Source organism: Clytia hemisphaerica, unplaced genomic scaffold (genome assembly GCF_902728285.1).
Source record: "Clytia hemisphaerica strain Z4C2 unplaced genomic scaffold, Clytia hemisphaerica genome assembly, whole genome shotgun sequence".
Taxonomy (NCBI): Eukaryota; Metazoa; Cnidaria; class Hydrozoa; order Leptothecata; family Clytiidae; genus Clytia; species Clytia hemisphaerica.
In genome coordinates, this window is record NW_027103274.1 from 334346 (window position 1) to 356973 (window position 22628).

The following is a 22628-nucleotide window of genomic DNA, read 5'->3' on the forward strand; positions in this document are numbered from 1 at the left end:
TCGAAATTTTTTCGAACTGTCCGCAAAGAGTTGAACTGTTTTAAATTTTTCTAAATTTTGAAAATTTGTGGTAGATGGTTTATCTTTTACCGAACTGAAAGTATATTTCGGAAAATTTTTCTAAAAGCTTGAAAAAAAGTGCTATTTGACCAATTTTTTATCCCAATCGTCATAGAATAGCAGCTATTACTTTCTAAATTGATGCATCAAAAGTAATAGCTGTTATTCTATGAACAATTGGGATAAAAAATTGGTCAAATAGCACTTTTTTTCAAGCTTTTAGAAAAATTTTCCGAAAATATACTTTCAGTTCGGTAATAGATAAACCATCTACCACAAAAGCTTTTTCAAAATATTTCTTCTTTGCCGAAATTAAGCTCTTCAAAGTTGAAATACTCTTTGTCGCAAAAGTCTTCATTTTCTTCTTCATCAAATTTTTCTTTGCGATTCTTAAATTTTCAGACTCAAGAATAGTTTTGTTAACTACTTCAGGTAGGAATCTATATTTTGTACATGACAAATATCAAAATTCACTATGGTCAGAGCCCTTAATTTTTTTAAGCTTTCGGATGTTCTTAGCTTTTTGAATTTTAAGCCTAAAAAGCTCTTAATATAAGTTCTTATTTTGACCATTTTATGAATATTTTTTACTATTTTCCTAAGAAATAGGGTGTTTTTGAGTCCACAAAGCCTTAAAATGTTCTTAACTTGTTCTTAACATTTTGGCCAGTGAAGCTTTATGTTCTTATATAGTTTGTTCTTATAAAATAACGATATTGCTCTGATAAATTTTATACCATTCTTATATTCCAAAGAAAAAGAGAGCTTAAAAACTAATAGAATATTCCAACAAGACTTCTTTGTCCTAATCAAAATTCAAGTCTTTTTAAAGGGGCACAATCCTTTCTTGAAAACTTCGAATTTCATATTCGAATGACAAGAGTCTAATTCCATAAAGCACTGGTTAAAATATTCTTTCATATTTGTAGCACAAATGACGTCATATTTAAGAGAGCATCTTCTTGAGCAGATGCATTGTGGGGCATTTGAAGTTTTGTCAATATGACATGTTGCATACGGTGGACATCTTACTATATCACAAAGAGATTTGATTTTCGGTTTTGGTGTTGTCTTTAATGAAGACGAACCTATAAAGTAATTTGAAAACATCTTGTTATAGTCTCATTTCTATAATCCCCTACATCACGGCCCTTGCATAACTGCATAGTGGGGTGAAAATTACCATTAGAATCTGAAAGGGGATTGAAATTCAGGTGTTGTTAACCTAAGAAAATGCATTGGGATGGTTTTGGAGTGCAATATTTCATTAAATTTTAAATGGGGGTGAAATCAAAATCAATTTTTAACTGGAAAATTGTAGTATGTTTCTCCCATATAGGGGAAGAAATTTTTGCCAAATTTTCCAGTGAGGTGGTGGTCCCTTCGGGTCTGTGAATCAGGAGCGCCTTAATTATGTATAAGGGCTCTGACCACAGTCAAAAAATTTGTCAGGAGATTTGAAGATAAAACTTTTGTTTTGGCTTCCTTGGCACTTTTAACTTAACAAAAAATCGCTTTTACAAGCTGTTTGGAAATTTATTTTATCAAGAGTAGTTAAGAATTTGATTACAAAAATGACGTTATGAACTTTAAAAAGACGTTAATCAACTGTTCTCTTATACAAAAAAATGCTAAGTTTCAATGGGTAGTTAACGTTTTTCTTTCGAGTTTTTTCCGCAAAGAAATGAACTATTTGAAATTTTTCGGAAAATTTTCTAAATTGATGTCTGAAAGTTATGACTCTTTTTGTACCAAAAATTGGGATGAGAAATTGGTCAAAAACCAATATTTTCAAGATTTTGAGACAAAGAAGCTTTTACAAACATTTTCCGAAAATCTTTTTTTACTTTGGTTAAACATACACCTTCTAACGCAAAAAAAGTTTTTCAAAATGTTATTTCTTCGCTGAAAATAAGGTCTTAAAATTTGAAATACTGTTCTTCGCAAAAGTCTTCATTTTCTTCTTCATCATAATTTTTCATTGTGATTTTCTTGATTTTCAGATTCAGGAATGGTTGGCCTAACAGAAAATGTATAATATGCCATAGTTTTTTTGGCTACATCAGGCAGAAATCTACATTTTATAAATAGCAAATGTGAAAAATTCACTATGGTAAAAGCCCTTAAATTGCATTTTCGTTTGGTGTTGAATATAAATCGGAGGGGGAGGGTTATTTCACAGATTTCTTATTTAAAACACTAGATAGAGCTACTCTGTTTAAAGTGTTTGGTAACTTGACACAACTAATGATTATGCTATCAAAATCATGGTTTTTAGCAATGATAACGGTTTTAGAAAATCAAAGGAAATATTATGTGACTGCTTGCTGCACGAATTCAATGAAATAAGCTAATAAAGATATTTTTGCTAATTCTACAATGAACCCGATTTTATATATAAATGGAAAATTTTTATTAATGAAATCTTACCGCAAAGTCCTCGATGTATGGCATATATTGGTTTGCGATAGCGACAAGCGATCGATTTCAAAATACACAGCGACATGTATGATCGTCCATCAGAGCCGCATACAGGGTTCGGGAAGAGAGAGCAAACATCATTGCAAACACATTTCTTTTGATTTGTAAATGTACTTTGTTTGCATTCCGAAAAGTATTGACATACTTCGTTTCCACACTGATTACCGTAATGTATCGGCTGCTTTTTAGGACTCTTGTAAGATAAACCTGGAAAATTGACAAAAGGGTGAATTCATGATATGCACCATGAGGTTGGCAAACGATATCATACTCCAGGATGCAAGTGAAATTTTTCAATCCGCGGTGATAGTTAGGGTTAGGGTTGGAGCTCTGGAGTCACATTATAAGGCCGAAGGCCTTCTTAGGGGCAATCGTACCCTGTGACTTAACTTTGGATCCCGTAGGGATCCTTGTAGGGACACCGGTAGGGTTGGGAACCTTCTTAATTAAGGTTATTAATTAATTAATCAGCTGTTGGGTCTGTGGTAGATATTGCAATGGTGCATATCATGTATCACAAAATGCGTCAGGATGTGTTACAAAGTGGGAAATTAGCCTATTTCACAGGATTTGTACATCTGTTCATGCTATTTTCTATTCATTTAAAAGGGGGAATGCAAATCTGTGCAAATTTCCTTTCGAGATAGACGTCCAGAAATTGAATTTCGTCATTATTTAATTGACCTCTTCGTAAATTAGGTCACAAACATCATTTGCCTTGATGTGGAATTATTGCCATGGTGATTAACTCCCAGCTAGAACTACTTTTTATTCATAAAAAAAATTTTTCTCAAGGGACATAACAACCATGGTAACTGTTTGAATACGAGCTAAGTGATGTTCGTGACGTAATTTATGGACAGGTGTATTCGTTTGGAAATTCAAGAACTCTTTTCCATCGCTGGTAGCTTCGTAAAACTTATAATCTCATTTCACAAAAGAATGCTAAACCATAAAAAAAGTTGATTACTGCAGTGACGTAGAAAAATATCATGCACTCAAACACGAATCCAATGAAATAGGCTAAACGCTAAAACATCTAAAAACTTAAGTAGTCGTCACCAGGTGATAAAAGTCTTCTATGACGTATAGGTGACAAAGAGTGTCAGTACGTTAGGTATTAAAAAGTGCGTCAGGGTGTCTTACAAAGTGGGAGTTGGTCTAGTCCACACATATCCAACATTTACCAGTGCCCCCGGCATGGGAAAGATTTCACTCGTGATTCTTTCATTCGTGATTTTTCAGTGGAACATTTAAAGCAGTGTTTCCATAATTCGAACAAACAGGGGGATCACAAATTTATTCGAGTTAAGGAAAATTCGAGTTACCTATGAGGTAGTTAGCTGAAGTGATGATAGAAATTATTCGAATTAAGGAGATATTTGAGTTATAGAGTAATTTCAGAAACTTCAAAATGAATACTGAAAACCGGTGAAAAGGTGGAGACCTTTGTAATAGCGCCACAATAATACATGTCCCACTTTGTAAAACCATGGAGGTATAAAGAAAAACAGGAGATGTATGTTATTGTAACCACTCTCGCCCTTGAGTTATAGAGATTCGAGTTAAAGAGATATTCGAGTTATAGAGATTTGAGTTAAAGAGATATTCGAGTTATAGAGATTCGAGTTAAAGAGATATTCGAGTTGTAGAGGTTCGAGTTAAAGAGACTGTACCTTTGCATCTCATTTCACAATCTTTCTTTGTTTGAAAGTTATTTTCATTTCCACCGCATCCGTTGTAAAAGAATTTTTGACATTCCTTTTCTTTATCATTGTAATAAAAATTTGTGAAGTTTCCACGACAAGTTGCAAAACCTTTTTCCGGATCAACACCTCTACTTGATGCAACGTAACACGACTCTTTATCAAATATACCTAGAAAAAAACAGTGTAGGTGTAGATTTTAGATATAAAGTGTACCCCTTTGTTATAACTCTTATAAGAACACACTTTATAAGAATATAAAGCTTCGATGGTCAAAATCAACACCTCTACTTGATGCAACGTAACATGACTCTTTATCAAATATACCTAGAGAAAAGGAGAACAGTACTATTAAAATGAAGAAAAATCAATCACCAATGAGTTTCAGTCCGATATTTTTACCCCCGATAGACTGAAAAAATCCTACCGGGTCTGTGATAAGGGGGTGTTATAAATAATAGCGAGTTTATGTATTTGCACTTTTGATGACGGTAAAGTGACTGAAGTGATTTGGAAAAACCCGCACTTCCGACCAGCAAAATCGAGGATGGTAAAAGTGCTTATTTACCGTCGTCCTCAGTTGGTCATGATCTAGTCAAATTAGAACCTTACCGTCTCCGTCGCTGAAAGCACACATACATAAACTCGGTAACGTATACCCCCTGTTGAAGAGGTCCATCTCTCTGTGGCTGGAAATGCTGTAACCCCCTGGAACTCTAGGCATTTTCAGGTTTAAACCCCTCTGGAATTCTGAGTTTAGTAGAATTTAAAAAGCTACCCCATGGAATTCCAGTTATTTTTGACAGATTTTTATATCTCCCTATGGAATCCCGCCACATATCAAACCTTACCCCCTTGGAACGGAAATGGACCTCCTCAACAGCGGGTATACGGTTTTTTCTGGAGAAGCCCAATATATCTTATAGGAGGAAGTCTTTTATAGAGGAAACCCGGTTTTGTATTAAAAGGTGACAAAGTACAGTGTAGATAGATGTTTGATAAAAAGCTTAGAAGGTTTTAAATTAGTTGCTCCGTTTCATTTGAGGACAGTGTCTCCCTATTGTTTTAGTGTGCTGAATAAACAAAAATATTGTTTTTCTTTTCCACTTTCTGACCAATCTTGCTCCACATCCGTGTCAAATCCAAAGTGAAAATTAAGCTTGTAAATTAAAATTGATGAGTAAGCAAACGATGTCACTCTTATTTAAAAGCAAAACCTTACATCAGTTAAAATGAAAAACTCATTTCTTTGGCATTCACATCCCTGTCCCACAGACAAGAGAAACCTATTTCTGCAGTGGGGATGGTTTTGATATGCAACTTTTTCTATCGAAATTCCGGCCAAATTACCCAGTGGGGCCCATCTGGTCTGTGACACAGGGGTGTGTATTTCATCGGTTAAAGGCTTCCGCTTGAAGGGTCTATAAGGAATATTCACTTATAAAAGGGAAAGCCTGAGCTAGCTACATGACAATGACTATTACTTCCTAATCGTTTGACTGATTTTTACTTTATGTAAAAGTTTACTTTTTACCAATTTTTTAAGAAATTTCGAAAAAGGTCAAAACCTCAGGCTATTTTTCCCTAATTGCCCTCAAAGCCAGCTGTCAAAGAGAAAGCTACTTATTTTCTTCTAAATAGCCTGATTTTAGCCTATATTTACCTTATTTTTGGGTATTCAGAAGTACAATTTCCAACCCCACGGCAATTAGGTCCCTCCGTTTATTGATATCTGGAAGGTTTTTCAACCCCCCGTTTATTCGTTTATTTGGAACTAAAAAATAGCCCTCTTAAAGTTATACGCGATTATTAACACAAAGCACACAACTTACTGTTATTTGGTGGAAGGATTCTGAATATGGTTTGATGATCGTCTCCTTTGAACGATTGCCTGCAAACATATTCACCGTATCCTCCATGACCAAGTTGTCGAATCATCAATTGCAATACTGTTTTTGTGATACCATCTTTGGTAACCTACAGGTGATACAATCATTCCCATGTATAAATTTTTATTAAGATTTTTCAAACATGTAAAGTTGTTTCAAGATCTTCATGAAGAAAGATCATTTGAATATCTAAAAAAGATCTTGTCAAGAAGCTACAGTTGATGCTCTCTAATTCGATCTTCAAGGGGAATTAGATTTTTATCGAATCCCTTATTCGAATAATAGAGCGTCGTTTATGAGAGATTCTTGATGACTTGGACTTAAAGTTTTATTGAATACTGTAAAGGAGCGTGTCGAGTAGTAGGACGTCGAATTAGAGAGCATCAACTGTATCAGTTTCTTATTTAAAAAAGTTTCTTCCAAGATTTTACTAAAAACATTTCATGAAAGTGCTGCAATACTGTTCGCGTGGTGCCTTACACGTTTTTTTTTTATTAGAACCTAGTTTATAAGAACATATAGGCTGAAATTCGTCGAAAAATTAAGAACATCTTAAGAACCTGCCCAGCCTCAGTTTGGAAAAAAATGACAAGAAACTACAATTTTTTCCTCTTTTTAAGCAGTTTTAACCGAATTTAGGGGTGGACCTTAAAAAGTCAAGAGTCAAATATTGTCCAAATTTTGCCAAATTTAAGTGCTCTTTATTTTGCATCAAATTGTCGATTTAGAGTAGTCTGAAAAATTAAGAACGCATTTAACAACATTTTAGGCTGAAAATTGCTAAAAAAATAAGCACATCCAGGCTCAGCCAAATTTTAGGTGTTCTAATAAAAAAAAAACGTGTATTATGTAACCAGCAGGTGATAGAATCATGGTCAGAATATGTTGGCAGTTTAGTGTTTTGCAGAATTTCAAGTTCGGATGAAAATGACATTTTTAGGCTTTCTACTTTACCTAATCTGATATTTCGATTTGGAAGGGGTATAACCAATGAAGTATAAGCCCGAAGGGCTAGAATGAAATCTTTAACCTTTCTCAAGCAAGAAAAGGTGAACCTTGAAATATGCACCGTATTTTTGACGACAGATTGAATCTAGTGATTTCTCTGTTTTCGAGTGATATTTTTAATAAAATTTTGATGTAAATTTTAGTTTCAATCTGTCATTTGTGTAAAAGCCAAGCGGACCGCGCTAGGCCACGCAACTTTTGTAGGCTTCGGTAGGCTTCAAATCCTACCAAGGAGATTCGATTCTAGCCCTTCGGGCTTATACTTCATTGGGCATAACGGCTTTCGTGCTATGCTCTCAATCTGCAATCCTTACCGAAATATATTGAGACTTTAGTGTATTTTAACGTTTTTCAGAATTTAAAGTTCGGGCGAGAATTGCTATTTAAGCACTTCCACTTTCTTTCATTGAATATTTCGATTTTAGAGAGGTTTGGTGGCTTCTAGGCTATACTCCAAGCCTTATTCGAGCAAATTTGAGCTAAATCCTGAGATCTTAAAACTCAGAGTTAAAACTCTACTTTCTAACTGTAGTTTAGGGCGCTTAATAATCAATTGTGGTGTTTAAAATTTCGCCAGGAACTCCCCTTTGTCTCAAATATTTTGTCCATGAAGCTTTTTGATCCTTTACGTACAAATATATGAAAATCGTTTCAAACCTTTTGTAATTCACCTTCATTTTCAGGTTGCGAGATCAGGATTTCCGTCCCGTCATCACGTTTCTGAATCCAACGTAAGTTCCTACCACGTGTATCAGCGTAACACGTCACCATTACAAGACTGCCAGGTACATACTGTTCTGTATTTTGTTTAGTGTATGGCTTCATGTAAGGTTTCACTATAAAAGATGCAAAAGATTTATCTAACATAGTTTTGAAAATGTCATTTCTGTTATGGGAAAAAAGGTCTAACTCGAACAAGTTCTATGATTCTTTCAGTTGACAATGCTTCATAAATCTTGCTCCATGTTTGGAGAATTTCGTAACTGACTCTTACTTTGGGTTCTGATTATTTATGTATGAAGATCATATATCCTACCTGTAGGGGTCTGGATCACATTTCCGTTCATACAACACTTTATATTTACTGTAGGCTACAGTTAGTGGCATTGTTGGAAAATTTTTCTGGAGGGGCCAAAGTCAATTTTTTTAAATGACGCCACCAATTTTTCAAAGTGGTGCCCCAACCACCAGTTTCTAAACTTTTACTAATTCATTTGCCTAGGCATAATGAGGAAGGAGATATTTAGTTGATAAGAGTAGATATATCTTTGATGAATGGAAAAGGCAGGGGGGTAGGGTAAAACATGCCACACCATGGTTGGGGCCGAATAGAAAATTTTTAAAAATTGAATGCCAAAATACCCTAAATAACTAAATAAAAATAGACAAATTTGATACTTGCTAGAGTGAAAAGAAAGAAACAATGTGTAATGCGTGCGAAGCGAGTGAAAAAATTTATGATGTTTTATAATTTCAATATTGTTTTCAGCAAATTGGTCTTAGGGTGGAGTTAGATTTTCATTTAATAATGCTATATGGTACACAAAAAAACTTGTAAATTAGCTAGATTACAAAGAAGTTACCAATTAACTTTATTGCGGGCGAAAAAAATTGCAAGTAATTAAAAATATTTCACTAAAATTGGTCCTGGGGCGCAATTTAAGGCGCATGAAATATGATTTTTAAGATCGGGGCATTTAAAAAAATCTCTTTTGACGCGCCTTGCTCTTCGGCACCCCTTCAAAAAAGCTCCGCTGGGGGCCATGGCCCCCGGCCCCCTTGCCACAACGCCACTGGCTACACTTTAACTTAGCCTTGCCTCCAGATGGATTTGAATTTTCATGTAGCATGAACAAAAATGCAACGAATTTCAAACGAGACCCTTTTTAGAGTTCTGAGCCTTTTTTATATTTTTGCTGTTGGAAAGACACAGGTGTTTGGAGAATTTCATAACAGACCCTTCTTTGGGCTCTGAGCACTTTTCATATTTGAAGAAACAGAAACAGACACAGTAATTTGAAAAAGACACGTAAGAGTCATAAGAGGTCGAACTATCGTTAAAAAAATGTTTTATTTTGATTTGGTTACACATCGCAAAGCTTTTTATGTTTCACTGAAGAAAATATGGTATACCTGCTTTGGGGTCTGGGTCACATTTCCGTTCATATAACACTTTATACGTTATTTTTCTGTCACATGCTTCTCTTTCCATCATGCATCTATTAATGAAAGTCTTTTTTCGTCGGTCTATACTTTCCACACAAATTGTGTTCACTTCCAATGGACAACTATCACTGCATTTGCAATATGGTTTTAAGCTGTCTTTATCAATGAAGCATTGTTCACCTTGGTGATTGCAGCGGTGAGTTGAACAAATCTCTAGAAGAATGATGAAATAACAATTTTCTTTTTTATGAATGCTTATTACCACAAATTTATAGGGCTACAATCAGTGACAAAATACTTGGCACAAAGGGAAATTCACCGGGGTGTTTTGAAACCACAATCGATTCGTATGTATGCTCTAAAGTAGGTTGGAAGGGTAGAGTTTTAACTCTGAGTTTTAATGCTAGACTTAAGTCTTAGAACCTTAGGAATTTGAGGATCCAAAAGTTCAAAAATGGTCCAGTAGGGCTTGAAATATAGCCTAGAAACCAATAAATCCCTCCTAGATCGAAATAATCGATGAAATCAAGTTGAAGGCCTGAAATTGACATTCTCGCTCGAACTTCAATTTTCGAAAAATGGTAAATTAGCCAAAAGTGCCAATATATTATGGCACTGGTTGTAGATGTTGTGCTTTAGCTGAAAAGTATGCCGAGGTTAGGTAGGAAATCCTACCTATGTCACGTGATATTACAATAGAATTTCAGCGCTTGACCAATAAGAAGCTTCGCGGGTTTTCAAAAACGATACAAGCATTGTTTTTGCGATATTCACTTTTTTTGCTTGGAAGAGCTTAAAGCACTGAGGGCTTTACAGAAATCTGTTTATTACCCGAGTGAGAGGACCATAGTCGATATAAACAAAATGACAGGATCGACGAGTACAAATTGTGCAGATCAAAGGTGTGCAATGTTTTTGTCCGTCTTTCCAAGTAAGAACGCATACAAAGGAGGCTTTTTTCAACATTTTAAAAATGGTTCATTATACAAAAAATAAATCGAGTAATAATCTAGGGGTCAGCCATCATGTTGGCAGGACAACTCATGGGAGGTGCCCGCCTCCATAGTCTGTCGAGGCTAGGGGGCGAAACATGAGACACTGTGGAGGTTTCCGCCTGATGAATCCACCAACGTCAGTGTGGTATCTCAGAGACGGAGCGACTGGTTCCTCAGCTCACAAAACCGTAGCGAGCACCTCACTAAAAGCCGGGATTTTTCATCTCGTTTCTTAGTGAGTTCCACTTTGACGATTTTCAAAAGATAGAAGCCTTTCAAGTGCTTTGACGCAAATTCGATTTTTTTGCTACTGCAGGAGCTTCAAAAGTTAAAAGTGACGTCAAAAAATCGAATGTTTAGAGCCCAAAAACTCGGGCTCAAAAGATTCGAAAAAGTCGCAAAGTGGAATACCTACAGCGTAGAAAAAACGCGGGTGACGTCTAGTATAGGCTAACGAAACCAGTGAGTTTATTGTTTCTCTTCTATACTAACTGTTTGTTCGGGCACTACCGTGTTGACCGATGTCAAACGTATTGCTCTCGCAAGCTGGGGCCAATACTTTTCGACATTGGTCAAATTTTGCGGTATTGCCCTTATAAAAACAGTTGGTATGGGGCTATTATAACAATATATTAGCTATCAGATTAGAAAGCAGACTACATATTCAAAGTATACTAAAGCGAGGACAATTTAATTTGTTGTTCTACGAACAGATCGTTAGATAATATGGGTCGGTCGGTCGGTAAAATAAGAACAAATCTTTCATTTATCAGGGTCGATAAGGTACCGATAAAATTTTCCAAAATGTATCTGGATCAAAAATTCACTTAGATTTTTATCTTCGATGAAGATCATAATAAATTTTTAGTGTATGGAATGCTTTTCATGATTTTTTAATTTCTTGAATTAATTTTTAGCTTTCAAGTTTAATTCTTACAAATAACTAGTGTGTAAAATATATTGTAGTGGAAATTCGATATTATTATTTTTTTGATTTTAGCAAAAACAGGGTCGGTCGGGCCTGTAGAACAACAAATTAAATTGGTCTCGCCTAATTCAATCGTTTGAAACTTACGTTTTTTACATTTAGCTACGTCTGTTAAGATCAGCGGTTGCGGGTTACAAGAACTAAAGTGTGTGCAACATCTGAAAAAATAAAGAAAGATAACACCCCTGTCTCATTGATCCATCGACAATGTTTTTTACCCAGTGAATAAATGAATCTTTCTTAAAGTTATATGCAAGGAATGCTAGGCCAAATTATATTTTCGTTTTTTAAAGCTGAGACTTATTGTTCATTTCATTTTCACCATGATTTACCAGTTAAGATTCTTGCTAATTTAAAGTCTGACGGGGGATCTTTTTTGTTCGAATTACAGCGGGGAGGGGGGCACTCATATGATCTGACCTACGTCATGTGCCGCCCTTAAGGGTGGGGTTTTTCAGCATTCCAAAATGCAGTGTATTAAAGGGTGTGTTTCTGTGAGATTGCACTGCAAGGGTCGAATTTTAAAACAAATCCAAAATAATTGTTAAAAAGAAAAAGAATTACTTCTCCTTTGATTGAAAAAGTTTCTATTGTCTGATAATTACAGCTGACAAGAATAATTTTTTCAGTTTTTCTTTGAAACAGAAAATTTCTCAAGCTTCTTCTTTCACGCAGATTTACAGCTGAGAAATATAGTGCGCTATAAGTTTGGGTAAATCAAGAGGAAATGCACTGAAAGGGTGCCTTTTTCAGACATATTGAACTGCACTGTAAGTATACGATTTTGAGAAGCAGATTTTGCGCGGCACATACCGTCGTTTCGAAATCAAGTGCCCCCCCCGGGAATTACAGAGATATTTGAATTATAAAAAGTATATTAATAGGGTTTTTCCTTGACGAGGACTGGAAACAAGTTCGGGTTATAGAAGACTTTAATAATGGAAGCTCGAAGAAGCGAGAGTCTACTTGAAGTTCGTTGAATTAGATTTCTTCGTATTAATAATCAGAAGGTTGAATTCAAAATTAACATACATTAAAAACAAGCTCTATTGCCTTACCTGTTGCAGTTATTCAAGTAGCAAAACTTTGTTTTTATTTTTGGGCAATCTTCTTTTGAAATCCGATTTGTTGTTGAAGGACATTTTTCTAAAGGAATAAATCATTTATACACATATTGGCTCGTCTCCTATTTGGAGAAAAAAACCAAGCTTTTACCTAAATTTAAAAATCTATAAAGGTCAATCTTTTTTATTAAGAATCCACAATCTGGGCTTTTTGGGCTGTGAAAAATTGAATTGGAAATCCTCTTTCGACAGCCATCTACCCGAAGGTAGGGGAGGACGCAACTCCTTCTCCCTGCATTGCTCCACTTACCCATGATTCTTTCACTTTAATTACTGAGCATTAAGTAGAGGGAGGTATCAGGAACAATTTTTCTACTAAGTATCGAAGTCTTTGGTATGATCCCACAAGCTTATGCAATGTATACGTAATGCTCTACTTTTGCACTAAGGCACTGGATAAAGAAATGTTAGCAAGTCACGGTTAATTCAAAACTATTATTCGAATCTTCTTGTAATTCGAACTAGAACTTCAGTCCCCACAACCTAGGGAATTCTATCTAATTCGAAAAAGATTTCATGGTCACTTGCTGATCGAATTAGAGAGAGAGTTTAATGTAGTGTAGTAATGTAGTGCAGTGGTAGAGCATCTGGCTACGGTGCGCAAGGTTGTGGGTTCAAACCCCAGCCGGATCATACCAAAGATTTCCAAAATAGTACTTGATGCCTCTCTGTTTGATTTAAGAGAAGGATCAAGGGTAAGTGGATAAATCCAAGGAGAAAGAGTCGTGCTCTTCCCTACCTTCGGCTAGATAGCTATCGAAAGACTTACTAGCCCAGCTGGCACACAAACGTTGTTTCAACGTTCATCTAACGTTATATGGACGTTGTGAACGTTATATAAACGTTGAAAAAACGTTGTGTGTCAGCTGGGAGAGAGAGTCAACTGTATTACCTAATGCTGACCATTCGAAGGATATTTTTTGGCATTCTAATACTCCACATTCATTTTCACAACACTTCTCTTTTGCAGTGCATTCACCATCACGAACACATGTTGGTCGTTTGAAACAAGATGGATGTCTGTTCGATACTTTTGGAAACTTCTTGCAAACTTGTGAGTCAGCCTTTTGGTACATGCCTAAAAGTTAATTGAAAAGCTTACTGATAACATGACAACACCCCTTTCTCACAGAGGTCCGCTACAATTTTTTTCAGTCAATTGGGGTAAAAAAACGGACCGGTTCTTTTTTAAGGCCGGATATTGAAATCCATTATTTTAAAATAAGAAAATTTGGCGGAAATAGAAAAATCAAACCCCTAAAAATAATGTTGTCGCAGTCTTTAAAATGGCCCATGCTGTTCATTTAAAGTTTAGGATAAGCCAATAATAGTTCATACAAATAGAAAATAAAACATCACAAAAATATTCCTAAGGATTTCAAGTTTGATTATCTTATAAATGAACTATTGGCGGATCTCAGGGGGCTCATAATTAATTACGGAGCCATTTTCCTTATAAGGAAATTAAGACTCTCGGTCAAAAACTTCGAACCTCCGATCCGCCATTCATAATTTGACAAAATACTCACTTGTGGCTATCAAAAGGAAGAAAATAGCGGCCAGCATTCCTAGCTAACATTTCAATCAAGACCAAATGACTCCGTGACTTTGTCTTTTTACATTCACTCTTTGTTTGTTTGTTTGTTTGTTTGTTTTTTTTCTAAATGAGAAAATTTAGTTTTCCTAAGTGGATTAGTGTACGCCAAGATTATATTTGATGAGTTATCCAGTTTTTCTTAAGATTCGCGAAATTTAAAGCTCACGAAAATTCCCAGACCAGGATTTTTGTTAAAATCCCGAGTTTGTTTACGAATATTTATCCACTTAAGTTATTAGTAAACTACTTTGTCAGCTCATCATCCAGCGCGGGAAAAGTTATGTTGAAGAGAGTATTTCTTCACTTGGGTATTTTCCAAGTATGGAGCGCGGGTCTTTAACACATTGGTGCGTTTGTGAAGCTCATAATTTTGATTTTGTTTTACTTTAAGTTTTCAGAAAACAAAATGTCTTCAAATTTATCATAAAAAATAAGCGAACTGTGGGAAAAATACAAAATATTCCAGTTAGGGTTAAGTTTTATACTCAATCTGGATTTATTTTTTTTTCAACAAAGAGCCAATTCTAATTGTATAGACTCTCAACCTGATTTAATCTTGAAATCTTGAAATCTTGCAAATTTTGTGTTGATGGTATAATTTTGGCCTTTGATGACGTCATCGAAAGGGTAATAAATGTTTAATTTACTGAGATCAATTTCTCATTGACATTCTATTGGTAATTACTCATCAAATGATTGATCATTGCTAGAATTCTTCTTAAACTCGATATTTCGTATTTTTCAGGTTTTGATTACATCATTGGACCAGAAATGCGCCAAAACACATATACTAGTTTTCTAAACTCGCTACAACGTGCATCCTCTTTAAACCTTCCAAACCTTTTTTCCATAAAATTTCCGATAAAATGAGGGGTCAATAAACTAGCAACTCCTTTCGTATCTCTTTGACGTTTTAATAATGTCATCCAATAACCCAAAATGGCAAAAATTCCAGTTTGAAAGTCACTTTCGAACCTTATTACACCAAACTGTTTACGAAACTGTCTCATTCAAAAATACTTGTAATGTGTTTCTATGGTCCTTAAGAGATGCTCTTAATAGACGATATCGGCTTTCCGAATTCTCTCCGAATGATTACCCATGATGCATTGCGCAAAAAAATTCACGGACGATATTGACTTTCCGCGCAATGCATCATTGGTAATCATTCGGGGAGAATTCGGAAAGCCGATATCGTCTATTGTCCATGTGAATCGACTTGAAAGTTCTAAGCTCTTCAAAAGTCTTAAAAGAGAATTTCCTAACCAAACAAGGGGATCTCGATTTGAAAATCAACAAAATCACCTCAAATCAAAAAATCACATCTATGTTTACGGTAAATGTATTCTCGCAGTGAGATCCACCCTGGATATCTTGGCAAAGGGACGATGACTAAGTGGTCAAAGGCGTCAGCGTCTTAAACGAGGGGTTCGCGGTTCGAATCTCCGCTCCTTCTACTAATGTTCCGTTCAGTTCATAGATAGCCGATCCCTACATTATAAAAATTATGTAGATTATAAAGATTATTGAAAATTATAAAACACCACTATATTAATGACCAAAACTGCCTAATTTCAAGCCCTTGTGAAAACCTGAAAACCAGACTCGCAAATGCTTTATAACAGTTTTTCTATCCCGGTGTAAAAAGAGAGCTAGCTAAATCCCCCCAGTAAGCTTTTGAGATCTCAAAATCAAACCTGGTGAAATTTATTTCTTAATATCCACCCCGTTGGATTTAATGGTCAATAGTTGTTATAAAATCCTCAGACAATCACGGATAAAACATTTGAGACAAAGGGGAATTCCCTACGAAATTTTAAACACCACAAATAATTTTTATACGCGTTAAACTACATGACACTTAAGACATACAGCCTTAGGATCTCAGGATTTAAAAGCTAAAATTTGCTCCGATAAGGCTTGGAATATAGCCTACAAGCCACCAAGCCCCTCTAAATTCAAAATATTTAATGAAAGAAAGTTGAAGTGCTAAAATAACAATTCTCGCCCGAACTTTAAATTCTGAAAACGCGTCAAAATACACTAAAATCTCAATATATTTTGACCACAAACAATCTTCACAAGATGCTCCACACATTGTGACCCAAGAAAACCAATGAAATGATAACCAAAAGAAAAGTATATAAATTCCTTTTTTTTTCTTCCAAACCTTCCTTTCTGGAAAAAACTGGAAAAAACAACCAAAAATTATTTCATCAAACAGTTTGTTATTTTCCAAAATGAATGAAACATGATAAAACAAAACCAAAAACTTGTGAAATTAGGATTAATCCCTAATTTCCCTCAATATCATATCATTTCTATTAATAAACAGCTTCAATCGAGGGAAAATATTTCCCAAAATACCGGGTGGTCCAAAAAACTTTTGACGTAAAAAAATAAACCACTTCTCTTCAGGAGATACAAATTCAGACAAAAATTACTCCAACGAGATTATAGAAAAAGGTTTCTTTCCTGTGTGTTATTTCCCAATGACTATATCATCCTTAACTACTGCTTCTTTAGGAAGAACATCAGTTGCAAAAACACCATCAAAAAGACAACATACGACGTTGACAGTGTGGTAGTTCCCTGCCGTAAAAACGCTTACCGCGCCCATTAGTTTATCCTTGGAAACAACACAACATCAACTACAACGTCACAAACAACAAATTTATACAAGCAACTACCTTGAAGTCGGGTAACTTGCATCAGTGGAGGGAAACTTGCATAGCCATCAAATGACTGCGACCAATCAAAGCAGCAAAATTTCAAAACAAATGAACTACGCAGCTCCACTCCCAGATCGACTCTACCATTTTTGCTTTGATTTAAATTTGTATTTTAATGAGCAGCCAGGTCATTCATTTGAGGGCAATGCATGACAGCCTCCACTGATGCAAGTTACCCGATCTCACGGTATATTTTTAAAGAAATACACAAAAACGACACCATATACATAGACAGCCTCAGATCCTTTTCCTCGTTCAATATATATCATCCTTAAATATGTTGTCATCATGCTCCGAGTCATCTCTTAAGTGTAAATGAAAGAACACCAGTTGCAAAAACACTATCAGAAAGACCACATATGAGGTTGACAGTGGTAGTTCCCTGCCCTAAATATACAAAAACAACACCATGTACATAGACGGCCTCAGATCCTTTTCATCGTTCAATATATCTTCCTTAACTACTGCTTCTTAAGTATGTTGTCATCATGCTCCGAGTCATCTCTTAAGTGTAAATGAAAGAACACCAGTTGCAAAACCACTATCAGAAAGACCACATATGAGGTTGACAGCGGTAGTTCCCTGCCTTAAATATACAAAAACAACACCATGTACATAGACGGCCTCAGATCCTTTTCATCGTTCAATATATATATCATCCTTAACTACTGCTTCTTAAGTATGTTGTCATCATGCTCCGAGTCATCTCATAAGTGTAAATGAAAGAACACCAGTTTCAAAAACACTATCAGAAAGACCACATATGAGGTTGATAGCGGTAGTTCCCTGCCTTAAATATACAAAAACAACACCATGTACATAGACGGCCTCAGATCCTTTTCATCGTTCAATATATATATCATCCTTAACTACTGCTTCTTAAGTATGTTGTCATCATGATCCGAGTCATCTCTTAAGTGTAAATAAAAGAACACCAGTTGCAAAAACACTATCAGAAAGACCACATATGAGGTTGACAGCGGTAGTTCCCTGCCTTAAATATACAAAAACAACACCATGTACATAGACGGCCTCAGATCCTTTTCATCGTTCAATATATATATCATCCTTAACTACTGCTTCTTAAGTATGTTGTCATCATGCTCCGAGTCATCTCTTAAGTGTAAATGAATTAAATCAAAATTCAAATTGTTTTTAATCCAAACTCAATCGTGTTGTTTAAAATAAGAAAATATTTCATTCACTTTGTACACGCTTTTTTATGAGAACAAATTATATAAGAATATAAGGTTTCAATTGCCAAGATAGTAAGAACAAGTTAAGATATTTTCAAGGCTTCTGTATTCTAAAAACCCAACTTCTTAGAAAAAACGCACAACAATACTCACAAAATGGTGAACTTAAGAACATTCTCAGAAAACATTTTCTAACTTAAACTCAACAAGCCAAGAAAATCTGAATGCTTCAAAAATTAAGGATGTTCTTATAAAAAATGTGAATTATAATTTGTCAGTGTCATTCTGAAATAGACTCTTCTGTTTTTTTCTTATAAGAAATTAAAATCAGTCTGTAATATATACTGACTAGCATGTCTCCTTGTCAGAAATACAAATTGAAGTGTAATTGATATATGATTTATCTTCAAATCTTAAACTCCTTCGGCATATCACTTGGAATATGTGATAAGCGTTAAAGTTCTCAAGTCAGTCAGTTCTCAATCACTGACCTTTATAAACCCGAGAAAAAGCTTTGTCCACTATCTTTGATCGTTTTTGTTTAAAGTGGTACCCGCAAAGTAGCTATTGCAGTGTTATAATTTTAACGTCAAACGTCAAAAAATTTTGATTCGCCTGGATTGAGTAACTGCCTCTAGGCTTTATAAAGGTCAGTAATCTCAATTAGATGACGTGTCTTCTGTAAGCTTTTTCTTATAAAAAGAATGGAATTTGTTTTTGTGGTTGTATTAAGGACAAATCTGTCTTAAAGAGTCCGTCAAAGTGTTCAATTGGTAGCTGTGAGTTGAGTTTTTTATTATACACGTTTTTTATAGGAGAAAACTATATAAGAACGGAGTAATGGCTGAAGTATTAAGAAGAAGTTAAGAACATATTAAGCCTTCATGGGCTCTAAAACATCCCCTTTCTTTAGAAACTGCAGAAAAATATTCATAAAATGGTGAAATAAAGAACATTCTAAGAACATTTTTAGGCTTAAAACTCGAAAAGCTAAGAACATCAAAATCGATCAAAATACTTCAAAAATTTTAGATGTTCTTATAAAAAAATGTGTTTTTGTACTATTTGTTATAGGAATCAGGGAGTACTTCCTTCCTTTGCATTGTAAATTCAATTAAACAACTACACGTTTTTTTATAAGAACATCCAAAAATTTTGAAGTCTTCGGATGTTGTTAACTTTTTGAGTTTTAAAACTAAAAATGTTCTTAAAATGTTCTTGTTTTCGCCATTTTTGAGTATTTTTGTCCATTTTCTTAAGAAATTGGTGTTTTTAGAATTCACGAAGCTTTAAAATGTTCTTAACTTGTCCTAATATTTTGACCATCTAAGCCTTATGTTCTTACTCATTTAGTTTGTTCTTATAAAAAAAACGTGTATGAAAACCCTGTAAGCCTTCAAACCCGAGTGACGTGTTTACACATTCTAATTTTGCAAATTTTACTGAGTCTCAGACTCAAGGTCATAGCTCCTAAGCACTTAATTTAAAAAGGCAAAACAGGACGCATTTTAAAAGAGTATAAAAATATCTTTCTCATTGTACCAAAACCATTGTCTTGATCTCAAATTGAAAAGTTTTAAGCCAGTTTAAAATTTTAGATTTCAAAATAAAAGTTTGAAATTTTCACATTTTTCATTTATCACTATATTATACAATCATGGTCGAAATAGAATGAAAATTCCGGTTATTTTAACGTTTTTCAAGATTTAAAGTTCAGGCGAGAAAGTCGATTTTGGGCTATTTCTTTAACTTGATCGAATATTTCAATTTGGGAGGGGTTGGCAGACTTCCAGGCTATATTCTGAGCCTTGTTGGACTATTTTTGAACTTTTGGATCTAGTCTTAAGTCTAGTGTTAAAACTCAGAGTTAAAACTCTACCCTTCAAACCTACTCTAGAGCACTTACAAATCGATTGTGGTTTCAAAATTTCCCGGGGGATTTCCCTTTTTTCTCCAATATTACGACCATGATTGTAGATCCGGTGGTTCTGAAAATTAGCAATTTTTTTTTGGCCCAGCGCTAGCGAGTGGGCCTTTAATGAGAGTCTCACTATTTTTTTGTCCGTGTTTCCTTCTGTCTGTCCGTTTTGGTAGAAACGGCGCTTAATACCAGTACCACACTTTTTGCCGTCTGGACAGGGAAAAGCTTGCTAAAGTCGGGTACTGGCTAAAAAAGATATATTTTCTGATTTCGCGCTCCTTAAACAACAAATGTTTTCAAAACAAAACAAGATGGCGGTCGAAGCGAGGAATTGATTCGTGTTGATTCATACTTTCTTGAACATTTTCTTTGCTTTAGAGACTTTCAAACCAAAGAAACCTTTTAGTGATTTTTCTTTGTAAGCCTTTTTCAACATTCTGTCATATCTTATAGTTTTTGCTCAAGTTTTCATAAAGCTTTAGGGCTGAAAATTCTACCTTAAATCACTGTCATTTAAGTTTCTTGTTTTGTCAAAAAGACTTTATTTTTAGGAAATAATGGCTTCTAATATAGAAATAAATAAACTGAAATGTGTAAATTTAAATAAGACACAATGTTGCTTCTGGATCTGTCGCTGTTAAACAACGGTCAGTACAGTGACAGTGGGACGTGGCATGATTTTCAAACTCGACAACGTACTCGACGCAGAATTATTTCAAATATTTCAAGTATATTCTGGAATTTGTTAATGGACACTAAAATGGAGTTAATGTGTAAATTGGAACAAGATTGGAAATTTTTCCATGATGCTACGTGTGAAAATGGTTATTTCTGGATCTTTCTCGTTTAACGATTGGTGGCTTGATTTTTCAAACACGACACAGAATTATTTCAAATATATACAGATTTAAAATGGAATATGGCAATGGAGACTAAAATGTAGGTCATGTGTAAATTTGAACAAGATTGGAACTTTTTCCATGATGCTAAGTGTGAAAATGGTTGTTTCTAGATCTGTCTCGTTTAACGAATTGGTGGTTAGATTTTTTAAACTCGCAACACAGAATTATTTCAAATGCCAATTATTAATGGATTATGACAATGGAGACTAAAATGCAGCTCATGTGTAAATTTGAACAAGATTGGAACTTTTTCCATGATACTACGTGTGAAAATGGTTGTTTCTAGATCTGTCTCGTTTAACGAATTGGTGGTTTGATTTTTCAAACTCGCAACACAGAATTATTTCAAATACCGATTATTAATGGATTATGGCAATGGAGACTAAAATGCAGCTCATGTGTAAATTTGAACAAGATTGAACAAGCGCCTTTTTCCATGATGCTACGTTTCCCTGTTCTAAGAAATGAAGAAAGGGAGAATTATCCTTGTTGACTTATTTTTCATTGTGTTTTGTTCGACGCAGTAAGATTTTAAATCCTTTGGCCATTCCTTTCCTGGGGGAAATTTGAAATCTTGTTAAACATTTTTTGGAATTTTTAGAAATTCCGAAATTTGCGAAAATCGCGCGCAAAAATTTCACTTTTGCTGGGCCTTCACGCCCAACGGGCTTCTTGTCTTGTTTAGAAAAACAACTGGGAAATTCTTTGATTTACCCCCTTTGGAAATTCGATATAATATGGCGTGTTCTATCCTTATTGGGATTTTGACTGAAATTTTTATCCCTGCTGTGGAAAAAGTCCCACCGTGGTTTTGAGCCAGGGGTATTCATGATTATCTGCCTTATAATGTTTCACTAGACTTGTGAAATTCATTGAAATCAAGGGGGAAGACGTACGAGGTTTCTGATTTCCGAGAAACCACTTTCCACTTGCCACTACTTCTGAAATTCCACAAAAGATTTTCAATTCCAAAATCGAAATTTTTTTATGAAGTAAAAATTGATTGATTTCCGAAACCGAGATTATTTCATAATCCTATCACATCAAAGAACTGTGTTATTTCCGAGGTTCCAAAGTTTAAAAGGAAAATTTCTGCAATACCAGCAAAACATCGTTCCCCCACAATCCCCACATTAACGGTCCACCCATGTATCAGTTAAAAAAGGTCGTAAAATATTACAAGCATAACTGGCAAATATCCTTGTCTCAGTGAGACGGTGAGTTTTCATTGAAGAAGGTTTAGTTTGTCCATTATTTCTTTTTTTGAAACAAAGATGCATGCGCTATTTCAGAAGAACAAGCTAAGAGAATATGGATTCCAGAGCCAAAATATAAAAAAGCCTGTTCAAACACATAACATAGCACTGTTTTACAAAATTGTAGTTTTTTAGGAGTTTTTTTCCATCTGGAACAAGGATTTTGCCAGATTTCGCCAAATCTTTTCGAATGTGTTCGACGTGTTCCTTATTACCGGAGTCTGGCAGATGTGAAATAAGTACCTTGTCTCGGAGAACATTCTCGAATAACTCTTTGCAAACACCCTCTGCCCAGTTAGAAAATACCTAAAATGCCTAAGCACAAGATTAGTAAACTTTGAATAAAATCTTGTCGCCCAGTTGAGAAAAAAATTATCTATAAATTTGTTGAAATTGAAGAGAAAATATCTTGTCAAAAATAACCGAAATCCGACCCTGCCAAATCAACCTCTTGAAAATTAATAAACTTGGGTTTCTGTCAGATATCTTCAGAGCCTAAAAAAGGAACCCTGACCAGCGGCACATCCCAATTCTCTATCAAATCAAAATAACACTTAAATGGATCAAAAATGTAGAAAGTTACGCCTTTTTTAAAGACAAGATTTAT

General features: G+C 35.0%; 1 protein-coding gene across 1 annotated transcript; it reads right to left on the reverse strand.

Annotated features, from left to right (window-relative positions):
• Positions 1–787: 787 nt before the first annotated feature.
• LOC136802188 (uncharacterized) lies at positions 788–14065 on the reverse strand. Its single transcript, XM_067058905.1, has 10 exons — positions 13947–14065; positions 13310–13495; positions 12352–12439; positions 11381–11451; positions 9278–9523; positions 7802–7980; positions 6080–6224; positions 4218–4418; positions 2491–2748; positions 788–1148 (listed from the first exon to the last, which is right to left on the reverse strand). The coding sequence occupies exons 1-10, from the start codon at positions 13981–13983 to the stop codon at positions 877–879; spliced, it is 1683 nt and encodes a 560-aa protein (XP_066915006.1). The 5' UTR covers positions 13984–14065; the 3' UTR covers positions 788–876.
• Positions 14066–22628: the final 8563 nt, after the last annotated feature.

Bases quoted from the DNA above. Each gene is read 5' to 3' on its own strand.
- LOC136802188 (XM_067058905.1), bottom strand. From the start codon at position 13,983: ATGCTGGCCGCTATTTTCTTCCTTTTGATAGCCACAA. The intron at 13,496-13,946 runs GTGAGTATTTTG...ATTAACTTTTAG, and splicing joins CTTCCTTTTGATAGCCACAA to GCATGTACCAAAAGGCTGAC. The intron at 9,524-11,380 runs GTAAGTTTCAAA...TCATTCTTCTAG, and splicing joins CGTAGCTAAATGTAAAAAAC to AGATTTGTTCAACTCACCGC.